At 39.1% G+C, this 24,051-nt stretch overlaps 1 protein-coding gene across 4 annotated transcripts in view; it reads right to left on the reverse strand.

The window, feature by feature from the left end:
* RLF (RLF zinc finger) overlaps positions 1-20,354 on the reverse strand; it is a 78,026-nt gene extending 57,672 nt beyond the window's left edge. The window contains exon 1 of one of the 4 annotated variants that reach the window (XR_014243326.1): positions 20,071-20,354. Coding sequence is in view for 3 of the 4 variants with exons in the window: in XM_082387588.1 (XP_082243714.1) it covers positions 20,071-20,307 (237 nt within the window). In the remaining variant the exon portion in view is untranslated. The remainder of the gene's footprint in view (positions 1-20,070) is intronic. The other 3 variants (XM_082387588.1, XM_082387589.1, XM_082387590.1) reach the window with 3 other exon arrangements.
* Positions 20,355-24,051: the final 3,697 nt, after the last annotated feature.

Genomic DNA, 24,051 nt, shown 5'->3' on the forward strand with positions numbered 1-24,051 from the left:
AATGAATCTATATACGAAACAGAAACAGACTCAGACATAGAAAACAAACTTATGGTTACCAAAGTGGAAGGGGGGCATAAATTAGGAGTACTATGGGATTAACAGATACAAACTGCTACATATAAAACAGATAAGCAGGGCTTCCCTGGTGGCGCAGTGGTTAAGAATCCGCCTGCCAATGCAGGGGACACTGGTTCGAGCCCTGGTCCGGGAAGATCCCACATGCCGCGAGGCAAGTAAGCCCGTGCGCCACAACTACTGAAGCCCATGGGCTTAGAGCCCAGGCTCCGCAACAAGAGAAGCCACTGCAATGAGAAGCCTGCACACCGCAACAAAGACCCAACGCAGCCAAAAATAAATAAATTAAATAAATTAAAAAACAAAACAAAACCAAAAAAACAGATAAGCAACAAGGATTTACTGTATATCACAGGAAACTATATGCAATATCTTGTAATAACCTATAATGGAAAATAATCTGAAAAATATATATATAACAATAATTTTGCTGTACACCTAAAACTAACCCAAGATTGTAAATCAACTACACTTCAATTAAAAAAAGAGAAGAAAAAAGGAAAAAATAGATCTAAGAGCTAAAATCATAAAACTCTTGGAAGAAAACAGTGGAAAAGCTTCATGATATTGGACTTGGAAATGATTTCTTAGTCATGATACTGAGAGTACAAGTAACAAAAGTAAAAACAGATAAACTGAGCTATATCAAAATTAAAAACTTTTGTACCCCGAAATTTGGATACTATCCATGTGGTAAAAAGAAAACCTGCAAAACAGATGAAATATCTGCAAGTCATCTATCTGTTAATGGATTAATATCCAAAATATATAAAGCTTTAAAACGCAACAACAAAACCCAATTAATAATGGGCAAAGGACTTAAACAGACATTTCTCCAAAGAAGATACACAAATGGCCAATAAGCACATGAAAAGATGTTCAACATCAGTGTAGGAAATGCAAATCAAAATCACAATGAGATACCATTTCACACTCATTAGGATAGTTATTATCAAAAACAAACAAACAGAAAATAACAATTGTTTGCAAAAATGTGGAGAATTTGGAACCCCTGTGCATTGTTGGTGGGAATGTAAAATGGTTCAGCCACTGTGCAAAATGTTTGATGGTTTCTCCAAAAATTAAACAGAATTACCATATGATCTAGTAATTTCACTTCTGGATATACACCCAAAAGAACTGAAAGCAGGGACCTGAAGAGCTATTTGTTCCCATGTTCATAGCAGCATTATTTACAATAGGTGGACGTAATCCAAGAATCCATCAAGGGATGGATGAACAAACTGTGGTGTATAAACACAGTGGAATATTATTCAACCTTAAAAAGAAAGGAAATTTGACACATGCTACAACCTCGATGAATCTTAAAGCCATTATGCTAAGTGAAATAAGCAAGTCACAAAGAGACATATGTTTCCACTTATAAGAATGCACCATAGTCAAATTCATAGAGGCAGAAAGCAGAATGGTGGTTACCAGAGGCAGGGGAGAGGGACGAATGGGAGATTAATGTCTGATGAGTTCAGAGGTTCAGTGTGGGAAGATGAAAATGTTCTGAGGATGAATGGTGGTGACAGTTGCATAACAACATAATATACTTAATGCCACTGAACTGTATGCTTAAAAACAGCTAAAGTGGCAAATTTTATATTATGCATACTTTACCACAATATAAAAAAATACCCAAAAAAGTTAACTTTATGTCTTGAGATTTAAGAAGAGCAATTTTCAAGAAACAGAAGTGGGTGAGCATGATTAGGAAGACTGGGGAAAGAGGAGGATAAATTCAAATACCCCACATTTCTGTTTTAGTAAGTCACTAGTACTAAAGAGATTGATCTAGAATACCTCTTAAGTCTTGAGATTTTTAAATCCAAGCTTTATCACACTGGGGAAAAGGATCACAATTCTGAGGCAGTTGTGTAATAAATAGAGTGAAATAACATACCTTTCGGCTGTGGATTCAAACCTCTACCCCCATCATTTGCCAGCTAACCTCTCTGGGTCTTGATTTTTAAAAATCACTTAACTGAAATGACTGAGTACTTATTTTGCACCAGACATTGTGCAATATAGCTTAAACTGTGGCAAAATACACGTAACAAAACTTACTATCTTAACCGTTTTTTTAAATGTACAGTTCTGCGACATTTAAGTATATTTACACTGCCGTGCTACCATCACCAACATCCATCCACAGAACTTGTTTCATCTTGCAAAACTGAAACTGACCCATTAAACAATAACTCCCCATTTCCCCTTCCCTCCAGCCCCTGGCAACCACCATTCTACTTCCTGTCTCTATGTGTAATATAGCTTTCATAACATTGTATTTTCTGTTTGAAAAAAGCAACACAAGAGTGTGGTAATGGCATCAGGGTATACAAATAGATCAACAGAACAGAATAAAGTCCAGAAACAGACCTACATACATATGGCTAACTGATTTTCAGCAAAGCGCAAAGGCAATTTCTCAATTCAATGGGAAAGCAGTCTTTTCAACAAATGATTCTGGAACATTCAGATGTTCATATTTTTAGAAAAAGAACTTCCACCCATCACTCACACAATACACAAAAATTAACTCCAAATGGATCACAGATCTAAATGTAAAACCTAAAACAGTAACATTTATAGAAGAGAACATAGCCTTTGTGCTCTTGGGTTAGGCAGATTTCCCAGATATAACATGAAAAATACAATCAATAAAAGAACAAGTTGGGCTTCCCTGGTGGCTCAGTGGTTAAGAATCCACCTGCCGATGCAGGAGACATGGGTTCGAGCCCTGGTCCGGGAAGATCCCACATGCCGCAGAGCAACTAAGTCCGTGTGCCACAACTACTGAGCCAGTGCTCTAGGGCCCGCGAGCCACAACTACTGAGCCTGTGTGCCACAACTACTGAAGCCCGCGCACCCTAGAGCCTGTGCTCTGCAACAAGAGAAGCCACCTCAATGAGAAGCCTGTGCACCACAACAAAGAGTAGCCCCTGCTCACCACAACTAGAGAAAGCCCGCGCGCAGCAATGAAGACCCAACACAGTTAGAAATAAATAAAATTAATTAATTAATAAAAAAAATAAAAGAACAAGTTAATAAACTGAACTTTATCAAAATTAAGGACTTGTGTCCTTCAAAAGACACTGTTAAGAGAATAAAAAGACAAACCACAGCCTAGGAGAATACATGCCAACAAGCCATGGCTTGGCCGCTCTTATGCCCATCTAGTAATGCAGGACTTTTTGTTCCTGTTAATGTCTCACCCAGTTTTTCCTTGAAGTTCTTGATAGTGTCTCTCATGAGTTTAGAACAGTTCTGTCCACATGTGTGTCTGCCACCATGTTGTTCTGCCTCAGTTCATCCTTGTCATGATCTGCTCCTTCTAAGCTGGTGGAGAGCACCTCAGGCTTTCTCCATGCCCACATCAACACAATGGAATCTGTGTCACAGCCAAGGGTGTTCCCTCCAGAGATCCCAAGTGAACCAGAGGCAGAATGTGTGTAACTTAAAAGTGATACAAATCACCATCCCCAATCTGTCTACCCTTTGCCACCTAAGTCACAACATTTAAAAAAGGAAAAAAAGAAGAAGAATATATTGCATAAAGGACTTGGGTCCAGAAACACACACATACACCCCTCAAAACTCAACAGTAAGAAAACAAACAATCCAATTTCTTGAAATGAGCAAGAGTTGAAAAGATACATTCTCAAAAAAGATATATGGTTGGGTAACTAAGCACATGAAAAGATACTCAACAGAAGTCATTAGGGAAAGGCAAATGAGAACCACAATGAGCTGCCACTAATTTTAGAATGGCTAAAACTAAAAAGACTGGCCATACCAAGTGTTGATCAGGAGGTGGAAAACTAGAACTCTCATACATTGTTGGTAGGAATGTAAAATGATACAACTACTCTCAAAAACCTGACATGTGACCCAGCCATTCCAGATATTTACCCAAGAGAAAGAGAAGGCGTTTGTTCTCACAAAGACTTACACATGAATGTTCATAGCAGCTTTGTCTGTATTAGCTAAAAACTGGAAACAAGCCAAATATACCAACAGGTGAATAAACAAATCATGATAAAGCTATACAATGAATACTCAGCAATGAAAGAAATTAATTATTAATATATACAACAACATAAAAGAATTTCAAAATAATTATACTGAAAGAAACCAAAAAGAGACTTACAGATTTATTTATGTAAAATTCTAAAAATGCAATATAACCTATATAGAAAGAAAGCAGCATAGCTGAGTGAGGATGGAAGGTTATGTACGGGAGGAAAGTAAGAAAGAGGAAATACAATGGGAGTAGAAAGAAAGTTCTAGGAGTGATGGATGTATTTGTTATCTTGATTATGGTTTCATGGGTACACAGATACGCCAAAGCTTATCAAATTGTTCATTTTAAATATGAGCAGTTTACTGTATGTCAATTATACCTCAATAAAGCTTTTTTTAAAAAAACACAATGCTCCACAAAATGCACAAAATCATAAAAGGAATTAAAATAAATTTTACATTTCAATTGTCAGATTTACTATTTTTACTGCAATAAAATGTAAAAATTCTGTACATAAAAATAATATAAGGGACTTCCCTGGTGGCACAGTGGTTAAGAATCCTCCTGCCAATGCAGGGGACACGGGTTCAAGCCCTGGTCTGGGAAGATCCCACATGCTGCGGAGCAACTAAGCCCGCGAGCCACAACTACTGAGCCTGTGTGCCACAACAACTGAAGCCCGCATGCCTAGAGCCCGTGCTCCACAACAAGGGAAGCCACTGCATCGCAACGAATAGCCCCCGCTCGCCGCAACCAGAGAAAGCCCGCGTGCAGCAACGAAGACCAATGCAGCCAAAAATAAATAAAATTTTAAAAAGTTTAAAAATTACATTAAAAATAACAATATAAAAAATGAAAAGATAAACAGAAGAAAAGATAATTCCAAAGTAATGACCAACAAAGAATTCATGTCTAGAATATAATTTCATAAAAACTGTTAAGAAAAAGAAAACCCAAATGAAAAATGAGCAAAAACTGGGAAAAAGTAATTCAGAAAAGAGGAAATCTGAATAGCAATAAATATAACCAAAAAGATAAGCAACTCCTCACAAGTAAACAGAAAAAAAAATTAAAACCACAATGAGATACCACAGTCTATCCGCCAGAACAGCTACAATTAAACTGTCGACTATACCAAGTATTGGCAAGAATGAAGGGCAATGGTAACTTTCATACACTGATAACTGCATAAACTGCTACAAATACTTTGGAGAGTAACTTGGCAGTATTTATTATAGTTGAAGATAGGCTTATATATGAAGCTAGCAATTCCACTGTAAGCATATACCCTAAAAGAAATTCTTGCACCCATGTATAAACATATAAGGAAAAGATACCTACCCCAGCAGTTAATGTAAATGCCTCTAAATCGATCAGTAAAAGAATGGACAAATGAACTGTGATATATTTACATAATGAAATACTACACACCAGTGAAAAATGAATGTATCAAGACTATACATACCAGGGCTTCCCTGGTGGCACAGTGGTTGAGAATCTGCCTGCCAATGCAGGGGACACGGGTTCGAGCCCTGGTCTGGGAAGATCCCACGTGCCGCAGAGCAGCTGGGCCCATGAGCCACAATTACTGAGCCTGCACGTCTGGAGCCTGTGCTCCACAACAAGGGAGGCCACGATGGTGAGAGGCCCGCGCACCGCGATGAAGAGTGGCCCCCACTTGCCACAGCTAGAGAAAGCCCTCGCACAGAGACGAAGACCCAACACAGCCATAAATAAATAAATAAATACTTTTAAAAAAAAGACTATACATATCAAAAAGTATACATACATACTAGATACACCTTAGAAACATTATGTTGAATTCAAAAAGCTTAAGAAGAATACATACAGTACATCATTTAAGCAAAGCTGGAAAACATAATAATATTACACATTATATTAAAATACACAAATACAAAGTAAAGAGATGGAGGAGAGATTAAATATCAAAATCAGGATGATGGTGGGAGGTAGATGATGTCTGTAACAGGGTACACAGGTAGCTTCAATTATTTTGTTTCTTAGGTTGTGTTCATTTTAGCGTGCACTTTACTACCTGTATGTTGGAAATATTTGAGTTTTTTGAAAAGTAACATACCCTTCAAAGTTCTGAGCAAAACGGATTTTCAACCTAGATTCCTATACCCAGCCTAACTAACACAAAAGAGAGGGGAAACCTCCTCAGGAAGCTACTGGAGGGTAACTCCTCACACCCCAAATAGGGGAGTAAAACAAGACAAAGACAGGAGGACCAGGAAATAGTATCTACCAAAGGAAAGAAGCAAAGACAAGTACTGAAACAATAGTTGATAAAATGAAAATTAATTTAAAAGGGTAATATATAAGTACAAACCGTACAAAAACACAAGAAACATAAAGTGAATGTCTCACTTATTCTTCACTGAAATGCAACAAATGATAACACTTTAGTAACTGTCTTTCAAAACTTTTTCTATACATCATTGCTTTATAAAATGGGATACTATATAGTTTTCTAACTGTTTCTAAAACAACAGATCTTGGATATCCTTTCATACCAATACATATAGTACTACCTTTTTGCCTGTTTAAATTTTATCTGAAAAAATACTGAAATACACCGAAAAGGGAAAATCCACTCATAATTCCACCACTTTAAAATTTTCTATGCAACAAAGAAGTGAAAGATCACACCTGTGTTCCATCTAATTCTACCCCTACTCTCTATCGCCAAATAACCCCGATAAATACAATTTGGTACATATGCCTTATATACATAAACAAAAGCTTTCTAATTCTTTGTAATAATCTCCTGGGCTCAAATGTTTTATGGCTCTGGGATGTTCAAAGGGTACTTATTTTTTGGCATTTCCAAATCTAAAATATCTTATAAAAGCCCTCATCTAGTCCAAGATGGATTCCTGGCATTCCTTCTCTCCCTTAAATTAGTAGGGTCTTCCCTTCTTAACCATACACTTGCTTCAAATTTTCAGTTTGGCAACAAACACTAATGAAGCTGATTATAGAAAAGTGGCATGGAAAATCATTTCTTTATAATCTATAACAATTGGAAAGAGCAATAATGTTGCTTACTCAAAACCATTTATGTTAGACCTCAAAATTACTATGCAATAGTTAGTCAAGGGAACTGTTTTACTTATGTTCGCGTTACCTAAGGACAAACTAGTTGGAAGGCAGATAAATACATATAACCGTGAAACACTGACTACTGCTCTATTGTACCAATAAGCATATATAACAGGAAAAACTGCTTAATATTTATCTTCTCCACTAGACAATAAGCTCACTGCAGACCAGAACCCCAAGTAGCACATAACAGGTATTTTGTAATTATTTGCTTTTAATTCTTTGCCCAATTATTAAAGGATATGCTAACTTATTTTTGAAGTTTGATTAAGACAATTTTTCTGATACATATCTTTGATTAGCATGAAATATGCCTGTATACTAAGACAAATTCAACTAAGTAGATTGAACTCCAAATTCTCACTGCTTCCTTCAAACCTTGTAAAGGAGGAAAGCAGCATAATGTTGACCAAACTGCACTTGTGGGAATTTTAAAAAGAAAATGCTTAAGATCACAGTATTTTTTAGAAAGGTGCTCACGTCAGATTACAATGATAATCCTGAATTTTGCTTGATAGTAAGTAGATATGCCAAAGTTCAGAACTTTGATATTACAACTGTCATATAATATCACACAATATTGATATAATTATTCTGATCCTCAGCTCACATCCTCGACTGAGAGGGAGTTTCTAACTTACAAGTTTTAAGCTGGAAAGGGAATAGGGCAGATAACCTCCAAAGTTCTTCCCCCAAACATAAGATTCTACAATTTCATGAAAACATGGCCAACTTTTTCCCAAGAACTCAAATCCAACATGTTACAAATTCAAATCACTTTTGATATATGCACATTTCAATAAAATGAAACACATAATTTAAATGCCAAACAATAAACCAAGTTAAAGCCAACAGCCAAATGAATAAAAAATATTTCATATAGAATGATCTATTAGTTGCAACAGGTCAAACGCATTATACCTACTACAAACCCCAAAAGGCATTCATATTGCTTCAATGTAATAGAAATTTTCTGTAAATTACACTTCCAGTCTACAGAACTCATCATAGGCTCTCTGAATCTAAAACTATGTTAGCAAATGCTCTGAAAGCATTTAGGAAACTTTTTTCTTTCAGTGAGCTCTACATTGACAGGAAAATGGAGGAAAACCACGCTACATGAAATACTTCTTTAAAACAATATTCAGTATAGAAAGGAAATAAAGAAATGGACACGCTGGGTACCTATCTGCTGCTACCAAAAACTATGCTAAGGGTACTGTAATATTGTCCCATTTGATCCTCACAACCACCTACGGGGTAGCTTTCTATTACCCCCAATTTTATAGACAAGAATACAGACCCACGGCAAGGCTTAAGATCACAAAAGTGTTGGAATGAGGATTTAAAGTGAAACCTCTTGACTTCAAATGTACTTTCTATTGTATATGTTCTCCATTTCATAAGACAATAAAACATAATACTGACGAAACATGATGTTTTACCCACATTTACTGTTAGAACTTCATGGGATAATTTGCTCTAGGTTTAACATTTTCATTTACCAAAATCAAGCTTTCATTATGAAGGAAAGAGCCAAATAAGGATAGTGAGCATAACAACTAATGTAAACAAATAATTTCAGCTCAAATTAGTAGAGTGGTTTCCACTGGGATGGGCATTTACCCTAAAGGCGTAAATGATAACCCACCAAGGGGCAGAAATATAATATTGAAACTTTTATTTAAATTAGTTTTAAAAGTCTCATCCCTTTTATACTTCTGTGTTTGCTTGTAATTTATATACTGGTACTGCATAAATAAAACATTTAAAATTTATTTATTTCAATAAGGATACACAAGGCAAATGTTTGGAGATGACTTAGAAAATAATCCTTAGCAAATGTTTCCCAATAGACTTATGTAGTTTTGGAGGAGAATCACACCTAAAAGGTCATCTCATTTAAGCAGTAATTTGAGGCCCCATAACAAACTGATTGGGTGCAAGGTAATACATCCATTCAGTGACACTTTATTTGAAAACATATAAAGATAACAACATAAGAAAAAGTTAGCTAATGTAAAGCACTAGGGTCTCTCCATTTATTCAGCTATGACTCAGTCTTCCCAAAGATTCCCAAATCTCCCCAAAGCAGTAACGATCAATAAATGTTTGTCGGAAATGAGTACACTGACAAATCTCTCACAGCAACAATCAATCACTAAATTGTATCATACATTCTGATGGCCTCAGGTTAGGCTGCAACTAACTCTCTGTAGTATGTTCTGCTTCTTGAGAACCTCAAAGCAGCATGGAATCTTAAGATTACAAGGTCACACTGGATGATTAGACACAACCAAATTTTAATGACTTTTAAATAATAACATTTTAAAACAGAAGTATGTTTAAAAAAAAAAAAAAGGGAAAGACAAACCTCACAGGAAAAAAAAAGTAAATATCTAATACACATGAAAAAGTAACAAGGACTTCCCTGGTGGTCCAGTGGGTAAGACTCTGTGCTCCCAATGCAGGGGTCCAGGTTCAATCCCTGGTTGGGGAACTAGATCCCGCATGCATGCCGCAACTAAGTGTTCACATGCTGCAACTAAGAAGCACGTATGCCGCAACTACGAAGCCAACGTGCCACAACTAAAGATCCCGCATGCCACAACGAAGATCCTGTGTGCCACAACTAAGACCTGGCTCAGCCAAAATAAATAAATATATAAATTTTTTTTAAATGCTGTTAAAATACAAATTAATAGTGTGATAGCAATTATCTGCCACTATCAGATGGGCAAATATTTAAAAGTTTAGTAATACCAGGGTTGGCAAGGATATAGAGAAACAGGGACTCCATAACACTATTGGTGGAAGTACATACTCAACTTCTCGTAGGCCAGTATCTATCAAAATTTTAAAAAAACACTCTCTTTAGTCCAGTACTGTAATGTCAATGCCAGGAATTTATGCTATGGATATAAATAATGCTTAATGTTTAAGGTTGTTCACTTCAACATTATTTGTGGTAACAACAAAAAAGAATACAAATTATTTAACTATGGTAATGTTCAACATGTACTGATACAGAAAGTTGTCCTCGGTATATTAAATCAAAATGTAGGGACTTCCCTGGTGGTCCAGTGATAAAGAATCCGCCTTACAATCAATGCAGGGGATGCGAATTCTATCCCTAGTCAGGGAGCTAAGATCCCACATGCCACGGGGCAACTAAGCCTGTGCGCCACAACTACCGAGCTTGTGTGCCTCAACTAGAGCCCGCGTGCTGCAAACTACAGAGCTCATGCGCCCTGGAGACTGCGTGCCACAACTAGAGAAGACAAAACCCGCACACCACAACTAGAGAGAAGCTTGTGCACCACAACGAAGAGCCCACGTGCCACAACAAAAGATCCTGCATGCCTCAAGGAAGATCCCAAGTGCTACAACTATGACCCGATGCAGCCAAAAATAAATTAAATAAAAAAAAATAACTAAATCTTTTCAAAAATTAATTAAAATGTAAATTGCAGAAGAGTGTGCATTTTAATTTTTAAGAACACACAAGACACCATTAACTGCTCTGGGGAGTGACTGGAGAAACTGAAGGCAAAAAAGGGCTTCCACTTTTCCCTTAAACCTTTCTGTAGCTTCATATATTCTGCCTTGAGCATAGCTTTTACAGTTTAAAAAATTTTTAAATTAAGAGTGTTGAAGGTTTTGGGACTTCCCTGATGGCCCCGTGGTTAAGAATCCGCCTGCCAGTGCCCAGGACATAGGTTCGAGCCCTGGTCCGGGAAGATCCCACATGCCGCGGAACAACTAAGCACGTGTGCCACAACTACTGAGCCTGCTCCCTAGAGCCCATGCTCCACAACAAGAGAAGCCACCACAATGAGAAGCCCGCGCACCGCAATGAAGAGTAGCCCCCGGTCGCTGCAACTAGAGAAAGCCTGCATGCAGCAGCGAAGACCCAACGCAGCCAAATAAATAAATAAATATAAATTAGAAAAAAAAAAAGTGTTGAAGGTTTTGCTACCTGCATAATTTAAAATCAATGCAGTTTTGGACTTCCCTGATGGCACAGTGGTTAAAAATCCATCTGCCAATGCAGGGGACACAGGTTCAAGCCCTGATCCAGGAAGATCCCACATGCCGTGGAGAAACTAAGCTCGTGCGCCACAACTACTGAGCCTGCGCTCTAGAGCCCGCGAGCCACAACTACTGAAGCCCACGCACCTAGAGTCCGCGCTCCACAACAAGAGAAGCTACCGCAATGAGAAGCCCACGCACAGCGATGAAGAGTAGCCCCCGCTCAGCCCCCGCTCTAGAGAAACTAGAGCCCGCAACTAGAGAAAGACCCGTGCACAGCAATGAAGACCCAACGCAGCCAAAAATAAATTAATTAAAAAATAAAAATAAAATCAATGCAGTTTTCAATGGAATACTATGCAGTTTTTTTAACGTAGTTAATATGTGTGTGTTCCATATGAAAAGATATCTACAATATATTAAATAAAATAAGCAAGTTTTAGTATATAAACTTGACACTATTTTTCTAAAAATAATACATATCATATGGAAAAATTCTGTAAGTATACATTCCCAAACTGTTAACCTAAGAAAACGTAGTACTGAAGTATAGGGAGTATATGGTAGTTTTCATCTTTACTTTCTCTTCTTTTACATTCTTCTAAGTTTTTACAATTAGAATGTGTTCATGAGTTGCTTGGGCAACTAAAATTTTTAATATTTATATACACACATATACTATATGTGCTTTTCCAAAAATCAGAATAATACATCAATTTATTAACAGTGAGACTACATGGTACTTTCACTTTTTACTTTACGCATTTACACATCTTGCCTTAAGCTTCTAGAATGAGCATGTATCAGTTTGGAGTCACAAAAAACAAAAAATATATATAATTACTTTTATTTCTTTAAGATACCTTATATATTTTAAACATACATATGGAAAAAAGAAAATGAAATCCCAAATTAAAATATGCCTATTTTATACAACCACATATCATAAAAATACAATTCCCAAGCTAAGTCATTCATTCTATCATATCTGGTAATAATTCTTATAAGTGTCCATATTAAAAGGCATTACTGTGCTGGCTAATGTGACACACTCAGGTTATTTCTTTGGTAGTAAAAATACTATGAGATAAATGTCAGCACAATAAGCTACTAGATCCCCCCAAAAAGGATAAGAAGAGTCCTCTAAAAAACACATTAGAGAAATCAGGCACAGCACAAAAGTGAGGAGAAACAAATACATCAGTAGTTCCCAAGCTTGCTATGTGCAGAAATATAGGTAAACCTAGATTAATAAACTTGAACTCAAAATATGTCTGAAATATAATTCATTCTCAACTTCCAAAAAATTATAATACATTAAAATATTTTTCATTTGGGACAATAAGTATAATCTTACACCTGCGAAAACTTCGGAGGGAAATTTTTTTTATAAAAAGCTCACAGTCAGGACTTCCCTGGTGGCACAGTGGTTAAGAATCCGCCTGCCAATGCAGGAGACACAGGTTCGATCCCTGGTCCGGGAAGATCCCACATGCCATGGAGCAACTAAGCCCGTGTGCCACAACTACTGAGCCTGCACTCTAGAGCCCACGAGCCGCAACTACTGAGCCCGCATGCCACAACTACTGAAGCCCATGCGCCTAGAGCCCATGCTCCACAACAAGAGAAGCCACCACAATGAGAAGCTCGCACACTGCAACAAAGAGTAGCCTCTGCTCGCCGCAACTAGAGAAAGCCCACGCACAGCAACAAAGACCCAATGCAGCCAAAAAGGAAAAAAAAAAAAAACCTCAGTCATGTTTAGGCTAAAACCAGGAAATCAAAACTCGGTGGTGTGCAGAAACATAAAGCCACCAACTCTTCACCACAGTAATTTGCTTTACTATAATGAAAGTAAAGCATGCGATTTGGCGGCTGATATAAGGTTTAGAACATGGCAAAATGTTTCATTTATTTTTTTTAATTAATTTTTATTGGAGTATAGTTGCTTTACAATGTTGTGTTAGTTTCCACTGTACAGCAAAATGAATCAGCTATACATATACACATATCCCCTCTTTTTCGGATTTCCTTCCCATTTAGGTCCTCACAGTGCATTAAGTAGAGTTCCCTGGGCTATACAGTATGTTCTCATTAGTTATCTATTTTATACATGGTATAAATAGTGTATATGTGTCAATCCCAATCTCCCAAATGTTAAATGTTTTAGACACCTTAATTTTGGCAAATGTTGTACAATATTTAAATGTCTCTCTAGAAGAGTCATAATGTGTCATATTAAAAAAATGTTTAGGGACTGCCCTGGTGGCGCAGTGGTTGAGAGTCCGCCTGCTAATGCAGGGGACACGGGTTCGGTCCCTGGTCCGGGAAGATCCCACATGCCGCGGAGCAGCTGGGCCCGTGCGCCACAACTACTGAGCCTGCGCTCCAGAGCCCGCGAGCCACGACTACTGAGCCCGCTTGCCTGGAGCCCGTGCTCCGTAACGGGAGAAGCCACCACACTGAGGGGCCCACGCACTGCGGCAAAGACACCGCAGCTAGAGGGGGACCGCGTGCAGCAACGAGGATCCAACGCAGTCAAAAATAAATTAATTAATTAAAAAACAACAACAACAAAAAACGTTTATCCCAACATTTTCCCAACTTATATGAACAAATAATCCTTATTTCAAGAAATGCTTATGAATACATATATTTCATGGAACAAAACATAATTTAGGAAATGCTGATATAAGAAAAACAGCATGGGCTCTGGAGTCAAAGACTTCGCCACAGCTGTGTAATCCTGGGAAAATTTCGTAATTTCCCTGGGTCTCAGTTTTCTACCTGTAAAAGGAAAATACCACCACTTACCCAAGTGCCTGGCACACAAAAGATGCTCAATAAATTAAATATCCTTCTATTTTTTCATATGGTTTCTATGTTGGCTTATGTCAGCAATGAAAGTTTGAGGAATCTATTTTTTATACCATCTTGCAATCTATGTTTGGGTTTTAGAGTATGATGTCAATCATATCCAAAATAAATGCTTCAATCTGGCTAAGAAAGCTTGCTGAAAAATTCATTACTTTAAATATTTGTGGAATATAAGCAACCAGGAGAAGTTCTTAGAAAATATAAATAAAATTAAAATGAGGTTCTACTCTTAGCTAATCAAGATACAAAGAACAATAAGACCTGATCCCTACTAGGAAGCAGCATAAACCTGTTGACAAGAAATGTTCCTATTTCTTGATAAAGATAAGCTAAAGTCTTGCTTATTACTCTTAAGAAGTCTAGTCAGGGATTTATGGAAGGAAGGAGATGAAAGATCAATAAATACTGATTGAGTAGCCATTAAGTGCCAGGGACTAGTCTAGGCACTAGGTAAACAAAACAATAAACACCCTCATGATGTTTACATTCCAGGTGGGGATACAGACAAATACACGTATCAGACAGAGTCAGTGATTAAAAGAAATATAAAGCAGTGTTAAGGAGTCGAAAGAAGATGGGGAAGTGCTGTTTTAGATAAGATAGTCAAAGAAGACCTCTGGGAGAGATGACAGATGTCTAGAACTGAATGAAAACAAAGCACATTTTAGTTTGCCAATGCCTTTGCAGTCTTGAAATAAGTGGTGTGTTCTATCTAGATTTTTTAACTAACATTGTTCAGAAAAGCATGATCCACAGGTAGACACAGAAGTCACTAGGGGCCACAGTACAAGAGACTGGGTGGTACCACAGTAAATAACAGCACCCAAAGTTCTGCTTCACAGGTCACATTTATAATATGTTTTGGTTACACACACTGAAAAGCTGGCTTTTGCTGTTATAACTGTCATTTAGTTCCTATTTAGACCTCTCCCAGGAGAAGGCAGCACAAGAAGAAAAGCTAATGCATTTAATAAAAGCCCTTTAAAATAAATAATTGAAAAAGGTAAAAATAAATGAAAGAGGTAATGCTCAAGAGTCTTCATGGCCAACAACCTCAAGGAGTTAGGAAGACTGATCCTCCCTATCTCAACATCTCCAAACTGTTGTCCTATTAGACTGGTAACTCTTCCTCAATACTATGTAATGCCTCCTATTTTCTCCCTCCATCAACACTAGCCCTCAACCCACACATGTAAATGTGTATTTTATTATATTTATTATATGAATGTAAGCTAAGTTGACAAGTATTGTCTCGAAGAAATGACCAAAATCTCCTATCCTGTTCCTTTACAGGAATTTCTTATGGTAAAACTGCCTTTTAACATACTAGATTTTACATTAGGTGTTTCTTTTGAAGTACTCATGTCTTGAGTATATTATGAAGTTCCTACAATGTAATTCATTCAACAGATTAGTTTTGTGGGCCAGGCATTGTATTAATTGCTAGGTACCAGGTATACAACAAAGACTCGTTGGCTTACTAGTCAATACAAGAGATAAACATGGACAAAAACATTCAGGTACCATGCCGATGTACAAGATGCTACTGGAGTACATATTCTAAGTGAAAGAATCACCTCATTCTGTCTGCTGAAATCAGAAAATGCTCTAAAAAACGTATTATTTGAGCCAGGTCTTAAAGGATAAATAAGCAGATGAGGAAGGGGTGACTCGGGTTAATCAAGTGGACTGAGAGATGAACACTGGGATGAAGGTAGACAAAAAAAAAAAAGTTGGGTGTAAGGGGTAGAGCAAGTCCAGATCCTAAAAGGCTTTGCATGCCAGGCTGATAAGTGTGAATTTTATCTTGCCTTTGGGGAAAAAAACCATTGAAGAATTTTAGGGAATAAAGTGACTAACAAGATTATGTTTATAATTTAAAAGGAACACCAAAATGCATTGCTGATAAGGCCAGTAAGAAGGCAAGAAAGATCAGTGACGAGCTGCTGCAAAAAGACATTATGAAGCCTGAACTAAGACGGTGACAGCAAGGAAAGGAGTTAAAACCATAGGTATGTGCAAAGTGTCAAAAGAACACAAACAACTAAGAGGAAATCTATCTAGTAAAATCAAAGAAAGCTTCACAGACAAGGTGACATTTGCACTGGGCCCTAGAGAAGGAAAACTTGCCATGCAGAAAATGAGAGAAAAGGATAGAACAGCACAATGAAAGGGAAAGACATAAAAATGCTTAATGAGCTGAGCTTTTGTTAAAGTAGTAATTCCATCCTTTTGTAGATCAGTCACTTGGGAAATATTTACTGAAAACCTAACATGTGTCTTGGATCTTGAAGAATCCAATGAAAATTAAGATTATCTTTTCCAAAATAATGCACCTGGAAATTCACAGGCAAAATTTAATCATAGGAGTAACTGAGATCCCACTTTGATCCATGAACTCCAAGTAAAGTACTCCTGAATAAGTAACAGTAGAACTGGGGTGATGGGATAGGCTAGGTAAGAGCTGAAAAGTAAGCTGGGGGCAAGGCTGTTAAGACTTTTTATTCCAAGAAATCTGGATAACTCAGATAATTCTGAGGTCACTGTTTTTTACAGAGATTGTTTTATTTAGTTCACACAACAGTGTATTTACATAGAGAACAGTAAGTACTGTTATTATCCATTTGCAAATGAGAAAACTAAGGTTTAAAGAAAATAACATGCGCCAAGGTCACACAGCTAGTTTAAATGTAAAGCCAGTATGCCCATCTGATTTAGACCCTCTGAACTCAATCACTAATCTAGGGAAAAATGAAATACATTCAGTACTTACCTAATTTAACACTTAAAAATCTACAAAGTCACTGTTAGTTCCAGAACTCAAAGTGTCTCATAAACAAACAAAGTTTACTCATAAAACTATGCTTGATAGTCTCAAAGTATAATTTCAAGTTGTTAATGAAGTCTACTTTAAAAGTGTTCAAAATTTGTGTTACAAATACAACAACCAGTTGGAAAACTTCAGGAATCTGGGTTCCCAAAATATAGCAAGAATTTGAGAGGATATCATCAATTTTTCAGCAAAACAAAGAAAGACTGTTTTCTGGAGTTAATCTTATCCACACTGTCTGTCTGGCAGACAATGTTTTCAGAAAAGGAACTGAGGGAAGGGGAAGAAAACACACACACACACACACACACACACACATCCCATAATCACTGAATACAAATTTTCACTGACTACAACTTCATCTAAATATCATTTTCTTAGTAACTATTACTTCTGAAGTTTCATTTTGATCATCTTCACAAACTTCTGAAAATTGAAAACATGCCCAGAATGAAACAAGCTTCTCTATCCTTTCATATGTTAGTTTATTTCTTGATTTGGTGCAATTCCAAAGACAGAGCCATTTCTTTTAAGTGCTGCAAGAGCTAGAGAGAATACGGTCCCAGCCTGTTGCAGGAGGGATCTACTTGGCACAGTATAAGTCCTTAAGACAATATCTCTATACTAAACACATGATGGAAATAATTTTGTGGCAGTTAAGCATCCCAGAGAGTACAGGTCAGGCCTTTATGATAATGTAATACAACTACATCTCTCTACACATTCATTAGGTGCTCCTGCAGGACAGGCTCCTATCTCCAGCACTTAATGCAAGGTCAGGCACACACACACAATCAGTAGATGAATAAATTTTATTCTGCCTTTCAAATGTGAAACCAAAAGCTATTCAACCAAATTTGTATAGTGAAATTATTCCTACTTCATCATAAAATTTTTAAAAACTTTTCTGTATCTGGTAAGAAAGAATACCCTATTGATTTTATCTGGGCTATGGGGAAAATGTGACAAAAATATTGTGATAAATACTGTGAAGAGTTGAATATAAACTTTCTGTCTACTGTTCGTATAAAGCACTACAATATAAAGGTCAGAAAACAAAACATAATCTCACAGTCATAGTTTGTCCCAGGTTATTAGCTAGTAAGTGGCAGAGTCACAATTAAGACCCAACTAACTTGCAATCCAATGTGCTTTCTATTACAACATACCGTCACAGATACTCCTTTTATTTTATTAGTGCAAAAAATTGTTTTGGGAAAATTTCAGGCCAAAAAAAAGAACTTCATAAAAAAGACAAATTACAAAAGTACTTTCTTTTTAAAATTCTTCTGTGCCCTCACATATCTAAGTATCACTAAGACTCAATACATTAAAATTCAGTTAAAATAACATCAGAGCTGCCAGCAGTAGGCATAAAGCAGAATATATATATATGTTATCCTCTGACAAGCTTCAATTTGATGGGTTATATCCATTCTTGCTATTCTTCTAGGAAGACAACGCACGCTTAGGAGGCTTACCCAAAACCAAGTTTTTCTGCTCTCCTCCTCACTAATCCGGGTCGAATTAGCTCCCTCTTCTCCCACAGCACTGTTTTCCTTCTCATCTCTACCTTTGACACTGGAATACCACCCCCTTCCCCGATATTCAAGACTCATTTTCATCCCTTCAGCCATAGGGCCTTCCCAGGCCACCCCATCTAAATTGGCCTCTCCCAGTATTTCTACAACGCCTCCTCTTCCATCATTACCAAAACTGCATTGGCAATACTGTTATTTCCACTACCGCCTCCCAACCGTAAGCTCATCGAGGGTAAGTGCAGTCTTATTTATGTTTCCTCAGCACTTGGTAAAGTGTTTGGCACCATCCTATGGAGTCAGTAAAAGTTTGTAGAGTAAATATGTGTACTAAGAATGTTCACTGCTAGTGAAGAAGCAAAGAACACCTTAGTACTTAAGAGTTCAGGGAAAGGTTGAGGATTATAGACATAAAAACTGGAGTGATACAATGTATGGAAAAGATTAGCAAGGACAAAATCCATTCAGAGATGAAGTGCTTCTGGCTCAGCAGAGAGGAGGGAGAAAAACATTCAATCAAGTCATTTCTGATTCTTCTCCGGACCAACAGAGCAAATTGTCCCACAAAATTATAACTTTGGAACACCGCAATTTATTCAGCACACTCAACTACTCATTAAGAGCCCAAGTGCCAACGATTATTTTGCATTTTCTAAGGTGCACCAGGTGAGAAGCAGAGGGGCGGCTCCAAAACCTGATTAGAACAAACAAGCAGACGTAGAAATAATAATGGCACATCTTTAAATTTATAAAGAAAAATCTCAGCGTGATCCTGGAAACGAAACTAAGCATACCAAGAAATACGTAATCATAGGTTTAGGACCTACTACGGCACAGAAATGGTGACAGAACTGCCAAAAGAGACCACACTCCTCATCTTTCCCAATCCTCTTCTACTCAAAGCGCCTAATAACCACTACAAGGATCACGAGCCTCATTTCTGGCAGCACAATTCTCAAAGGAATATAGAAGAGGCGATAAAACAGCTTTGATGCCCCCCCCCCAAAAGGCAGCAAAAACCAAACAACCAACCAGCTCCACAATCCTTAAGCAGAAAGCCCTAGACGCCTTTCAAAGCCAACTGTCATACCTTTTAGGGGCCCAGAAGACGTTGACTCCAAACATAAGTCTCTGGCCCCAACATATATCTCCGGATTATTTAGGAAAACCCAGGTTTTCCAATCTGGAGATCTGCACTCTACTCAAAAAAGCATCTCCGGGAAGGAACGAGCAATCAATCCCTCAGGAGGCAATGGCGCTCCAACCACCAGCCGGGGGGACAGGCAACGACGACAGGGCACGGCCCTTCCAGGGAGCTGCCGGCGCCCTTCGGGCTCTCAGTCTAACCCAGCGCAACCCGCCCTGGCGGTGGCCGAAGTCGGGCAGTGGCTGAGGGGGGCCAGCGGTCGGGCTTCCGAACTGGGCCTTCCCGGCCCGGGGGCGCGGCAAGACATGGAGGTGGCGCCTTTCAGTCCGGCCCCGGCTGCAGCAACGGGTCTGGGGCCTCTTCCCCTGGCCTCCCCGCCCCGCCGCCCTCAGCCAGCCAGTCCGCCCCTCACCTGGCAGAAGCTCCGGCAGTAGTTCAAAGATGAGACCTCCGACACCTCCTGCTCCCTCAGCTCTGTCTCCAGCTGCCACAGACACGGTCGCAGCCCTGAGACTCCCGGCGCCGGAGATGCAGGGCTATGACCCCGAGCCATGGACTCTGTCTCGGTTCCGTCTCCGGCTCCGACTCCCGCCGGAGCCTCAGCCCCAGCCCCGGCGGCGGCGGCGGCGTCTCCCTTTCCGTCCGCCATCTTCCCACGGCCCAGCAGCGCGTAGGCAACCAAGCCACGTGACTCAGACCTGGACCCGCCCCCGGTCGACCGCGCTCTGTGACGCACCCCTGGGCGCCGCCGGCGCCCGTTGGATTCCGTCACTGGAACTCGGGGTGCTCCTCCCCTCCGCGGCCTCCACGACAGCCGCCTGGGCAACAGCCTGGCAACAGCTGACCGGGGGCTTCTGCCCACTGCAGTCCTTCCAGACCTTTTGGAGTCGTGGGGTCACCGAGACGGACATACTTGTAGATATAATCTAGTTATGGGGGAATGACATTTGAGCTGCGATCTGAAGAACGAGAGAGATGCAGCCCTGAGAAGAGCGTTAAAGGGAAGCATCCCCAGTAGAGGAAAAATAAGCAAGCCTGTGGAGGTTGTGAGGCCGAAATGAAGACTAGCCCATGGGAACGTGGTTTATAATAGAGAGGGCATTACAAGTCAGTAGGTAAAGGGTGAACTTTTCAATAAATGGCGCTGGAACATTTTTTTCCAAAAGGGAAAAAAAAATTTAAATTGGATTTTTACCTCAAAGCATATCCAAAAAATAAATGCTGGATGGAGTAAAGAAAATATAAATATCTTTATGATATCAAAATAGAGAAGAATTTCTTAAATAAGATCCAAAAAGCACACACCATAAGGCAAAATATTGTTAGTTTTACTGCATTAAAATTTGTTAATTCTGTAATAACAGAAGTTTTAAAAGATGGCACACAACGACAAGCCAAAGACTAGACAATATTCACCATATATATAGCCATCAAAGGATTAGTATCCCAAGAAGTTCCCAAAATCAAAAGGAAAAAAGCAAACAATCCAATAGAAAAGTAGAGAAAGGTTATTGAGGTAGATCACCAAAAAAAGAAACCCAAATGGCCAATAAACCCGTGACAAAATATTTAACTTTACTGTAACTATCAAAGTACAAATTAAAACAACAGTGAGATATAATTTCATACCCATCAGATTGGCAGAAATTTTAAATTAGTACCATGTGTTAGGAGTTAGGAAAATGGAACTTATGTACTGCTGGTGGAAGTATAAATTGGTACATCATTTAGGAGAAGAATGTGTAATACTTAGTAAAATTAAAGATGCACATGGACTTCCCTGGTGGCGCCATGGTTAAGAATCCACCTGCCAATGCAGGGGACACAGGTTCGAGCCCTGGTCCGGGAAGATCCCACATGCCGCGGAGCAGCTAAGCCTGAGCGCCACAACTACTGAGCCTGTGCTCTAGAGTCTGTGAGCCACAACTACTGAGCCCGCGTGCCACAACTACTGAAGCCTGCGCGCCTAGAGCCCGTGCTCCGCAACAAGAGAAGCCACCGCAATGCGAAGCCCGCGCACCACAACCAAGAGTAGCCCCCGCTCGCTGCAACTAGAGAAAGCCCGCTCGCAGCAAGCCAATGCAGCCAAAAATAAATAAATAAATAAAATAAATAAATTTATATTTTAAAAAATCCCTGGCCGATCAATAGAGCACCCAGAAATGTATAAAAATTAAATTCAGTCATCTTTGATATTTTGCCAATTTTCAGTCACACACACAAAAATATTACAGTTTTGTAATGTATCTTTTATAATTTCATGGTTGTAACGGTGTATTTATTAAGTTAGAGGGATAGAACGTGTTTTATCTAAGAGTGTGTTGTTAGCTTGGTTATAACTCTAAATAGTTAGACATATGGTGTGTGTGCCTCCATTTATGCTCATGCTTCCAGGCCCTACAAATAATAGAGGTGGACATGCTATCACCACTGCCCTGGAATCCAGCCTCTGCCCCCTAACTATCTCCTTTGGCAATCTAGTAGTCATCTCACAAGAAAACATGTCAAAACTGCTCCTCTCTCAGTAAGTGACCCCTCTATTCATTCAGGTGCTTAAGCCAAAGATGTTGGATTCGTGCTCAACTCCATTTTCTCACACTCCATAGCTAATCCCAGCTCTAAATTGAAAATATATTCTCAAATCTGACCCTTTCTCACCTCCTCAAGATATAGCACCCTAGACCCCTCCACTAATACCTCCCATCTAAACTTAGGTAATAACCTTTTCAGTGAACCAGCTATTTCTATTCTTGCCCTCCTCCAGTCAGTTCTCCACAGGATAGCCACATAACTCCTTTTAAAACATAGTTCAGGGACTTCCCTGGTGGTGCAGTGGTGAAGAATCCACCTTCCAATACACGAGACACGGGTTTGATCCCCGGTCAGGGAACTAGATCCCATATGCATGCTGCAACTAAGAGTTCGCATGCCACAACTAAGGAACCCATGAGCCGCAACTAAGGAGTACACATGCCACAACTAGAGGAGCTGGTAAGCCACAACTAAGGAGCCTGCCAGACACAACTAAGACCCAGTGCAACCAAAATAAATTAAAAACAAAACAAAACATAGTTCAGATCATGTCACTCCCCCCTGCTCAGAACATTCTAGTGGCTCCCCATCATCCTTACCAGAACCTACAAAGTCCTATCTGTATTTGCCCTGTTACCTCTCCAAATGCTCTTCCCACCACTTCACCTCACTCATTGGGCTCCAGCCACACACTGACCTTGCCATTCTTAAACAAGACAGACAAGCTCCATGACTTTTGTACCTACTGTTTCCTCTCTCTGGGGAATCCTTCCTTTTTTTCATTTCGTTCAGGTTCAAGTATGACCTCACAGGGGCAGATGACCCTGTCTAAAATAGCCTTCTCTATCCCTTGCTCTCTTTTCATTTTGTTCATATTAATTGGCTTTACATTATCACTATTTTGTGTGCCTCACCTGCTAGAAGGTAAGTTCTTTGAAAGTAGGATAACTTATTTTACTCAATGCTATATCCCTAGTGTCTGGTAAGGTAGTTCCTGGCATGCGGGCAATCAATATTTGTTAAACAAAAGAAGAAAATGTAAAAGTTTATGGTATTTAAGTGGGACTAGATGAGATTACCTGGGGAAAGGTAAATCAGGCATCATAAGCTCATATTCCTACATGACTTAGACAGGTGACCTAAATGAGTAAAGCTGTCTGGATATCAGATGTTTGGAAGTAGTGAACTGGTTAAGGAATGACCCAGGCACGCCAGGGAATTCCCAAGTTTGGTAACTTTTAAAGAGAAATATAAAATCTTCAACTTACCCACTTTAACATTAAAAATGAGGAACACGTCTTTATTCAAAAATTACAACAAATATAAAAAAGGAGTAGCATAAGATAGTAGAAAGAACGTTGGATGAGAAATTAGTAGAACTGGGTATGGTTCGCTTTTTTTTTTTAATTTATTTTATTTAGTTATTTTTTGGCTACATTGGGTCTTCGTTGCTGTGCGTGGGCTTTCTCTAGTTGTGGCGAGCGGGGGCTACTCTTTGTTGCAGTGTGCGAGCTTCTCATTGCGGTGGCTTCTCTTGTTGCGGAGCATGGGTTCTAGGTGCACAGCCTTCAGTAGTTGTGGCGCTCAGGCTCAGTAGTTGTGGCGAACAGGCTTAGTTGCTCTGCGGCATGTGGGATGTCCCGGACCAGGGCTCGAACCCTGTCCCCTGAATCCGCAGGTGGATTCTTAACCACTATACCACCAGGGAAGTCCTGGTTCTCTTTTCATTAACAAGTTTTATAACCTAGAAAAAGTTGCTTAGCCTCTTCGGTGCCTCATTTTTTTCAGGTGTAATATGAAGCCCACCCCATGTTCACTCACTCATTCTTTCAAGAAACACTGATTATGCCTAACTGTTGGG

This window comes from Balaenoptera borealis (assembly GCF_965194805.1).
Source record: "Balaenoptera borealis genome assembly, chromosome: 1".
Classification (NCBI taxonomy): Eukaryota; Metazoa; Chordata; class Mammalia; order Artiodactyla; family Balaenopteridae; genus Balaenoptera; species Balaenoptera borealis.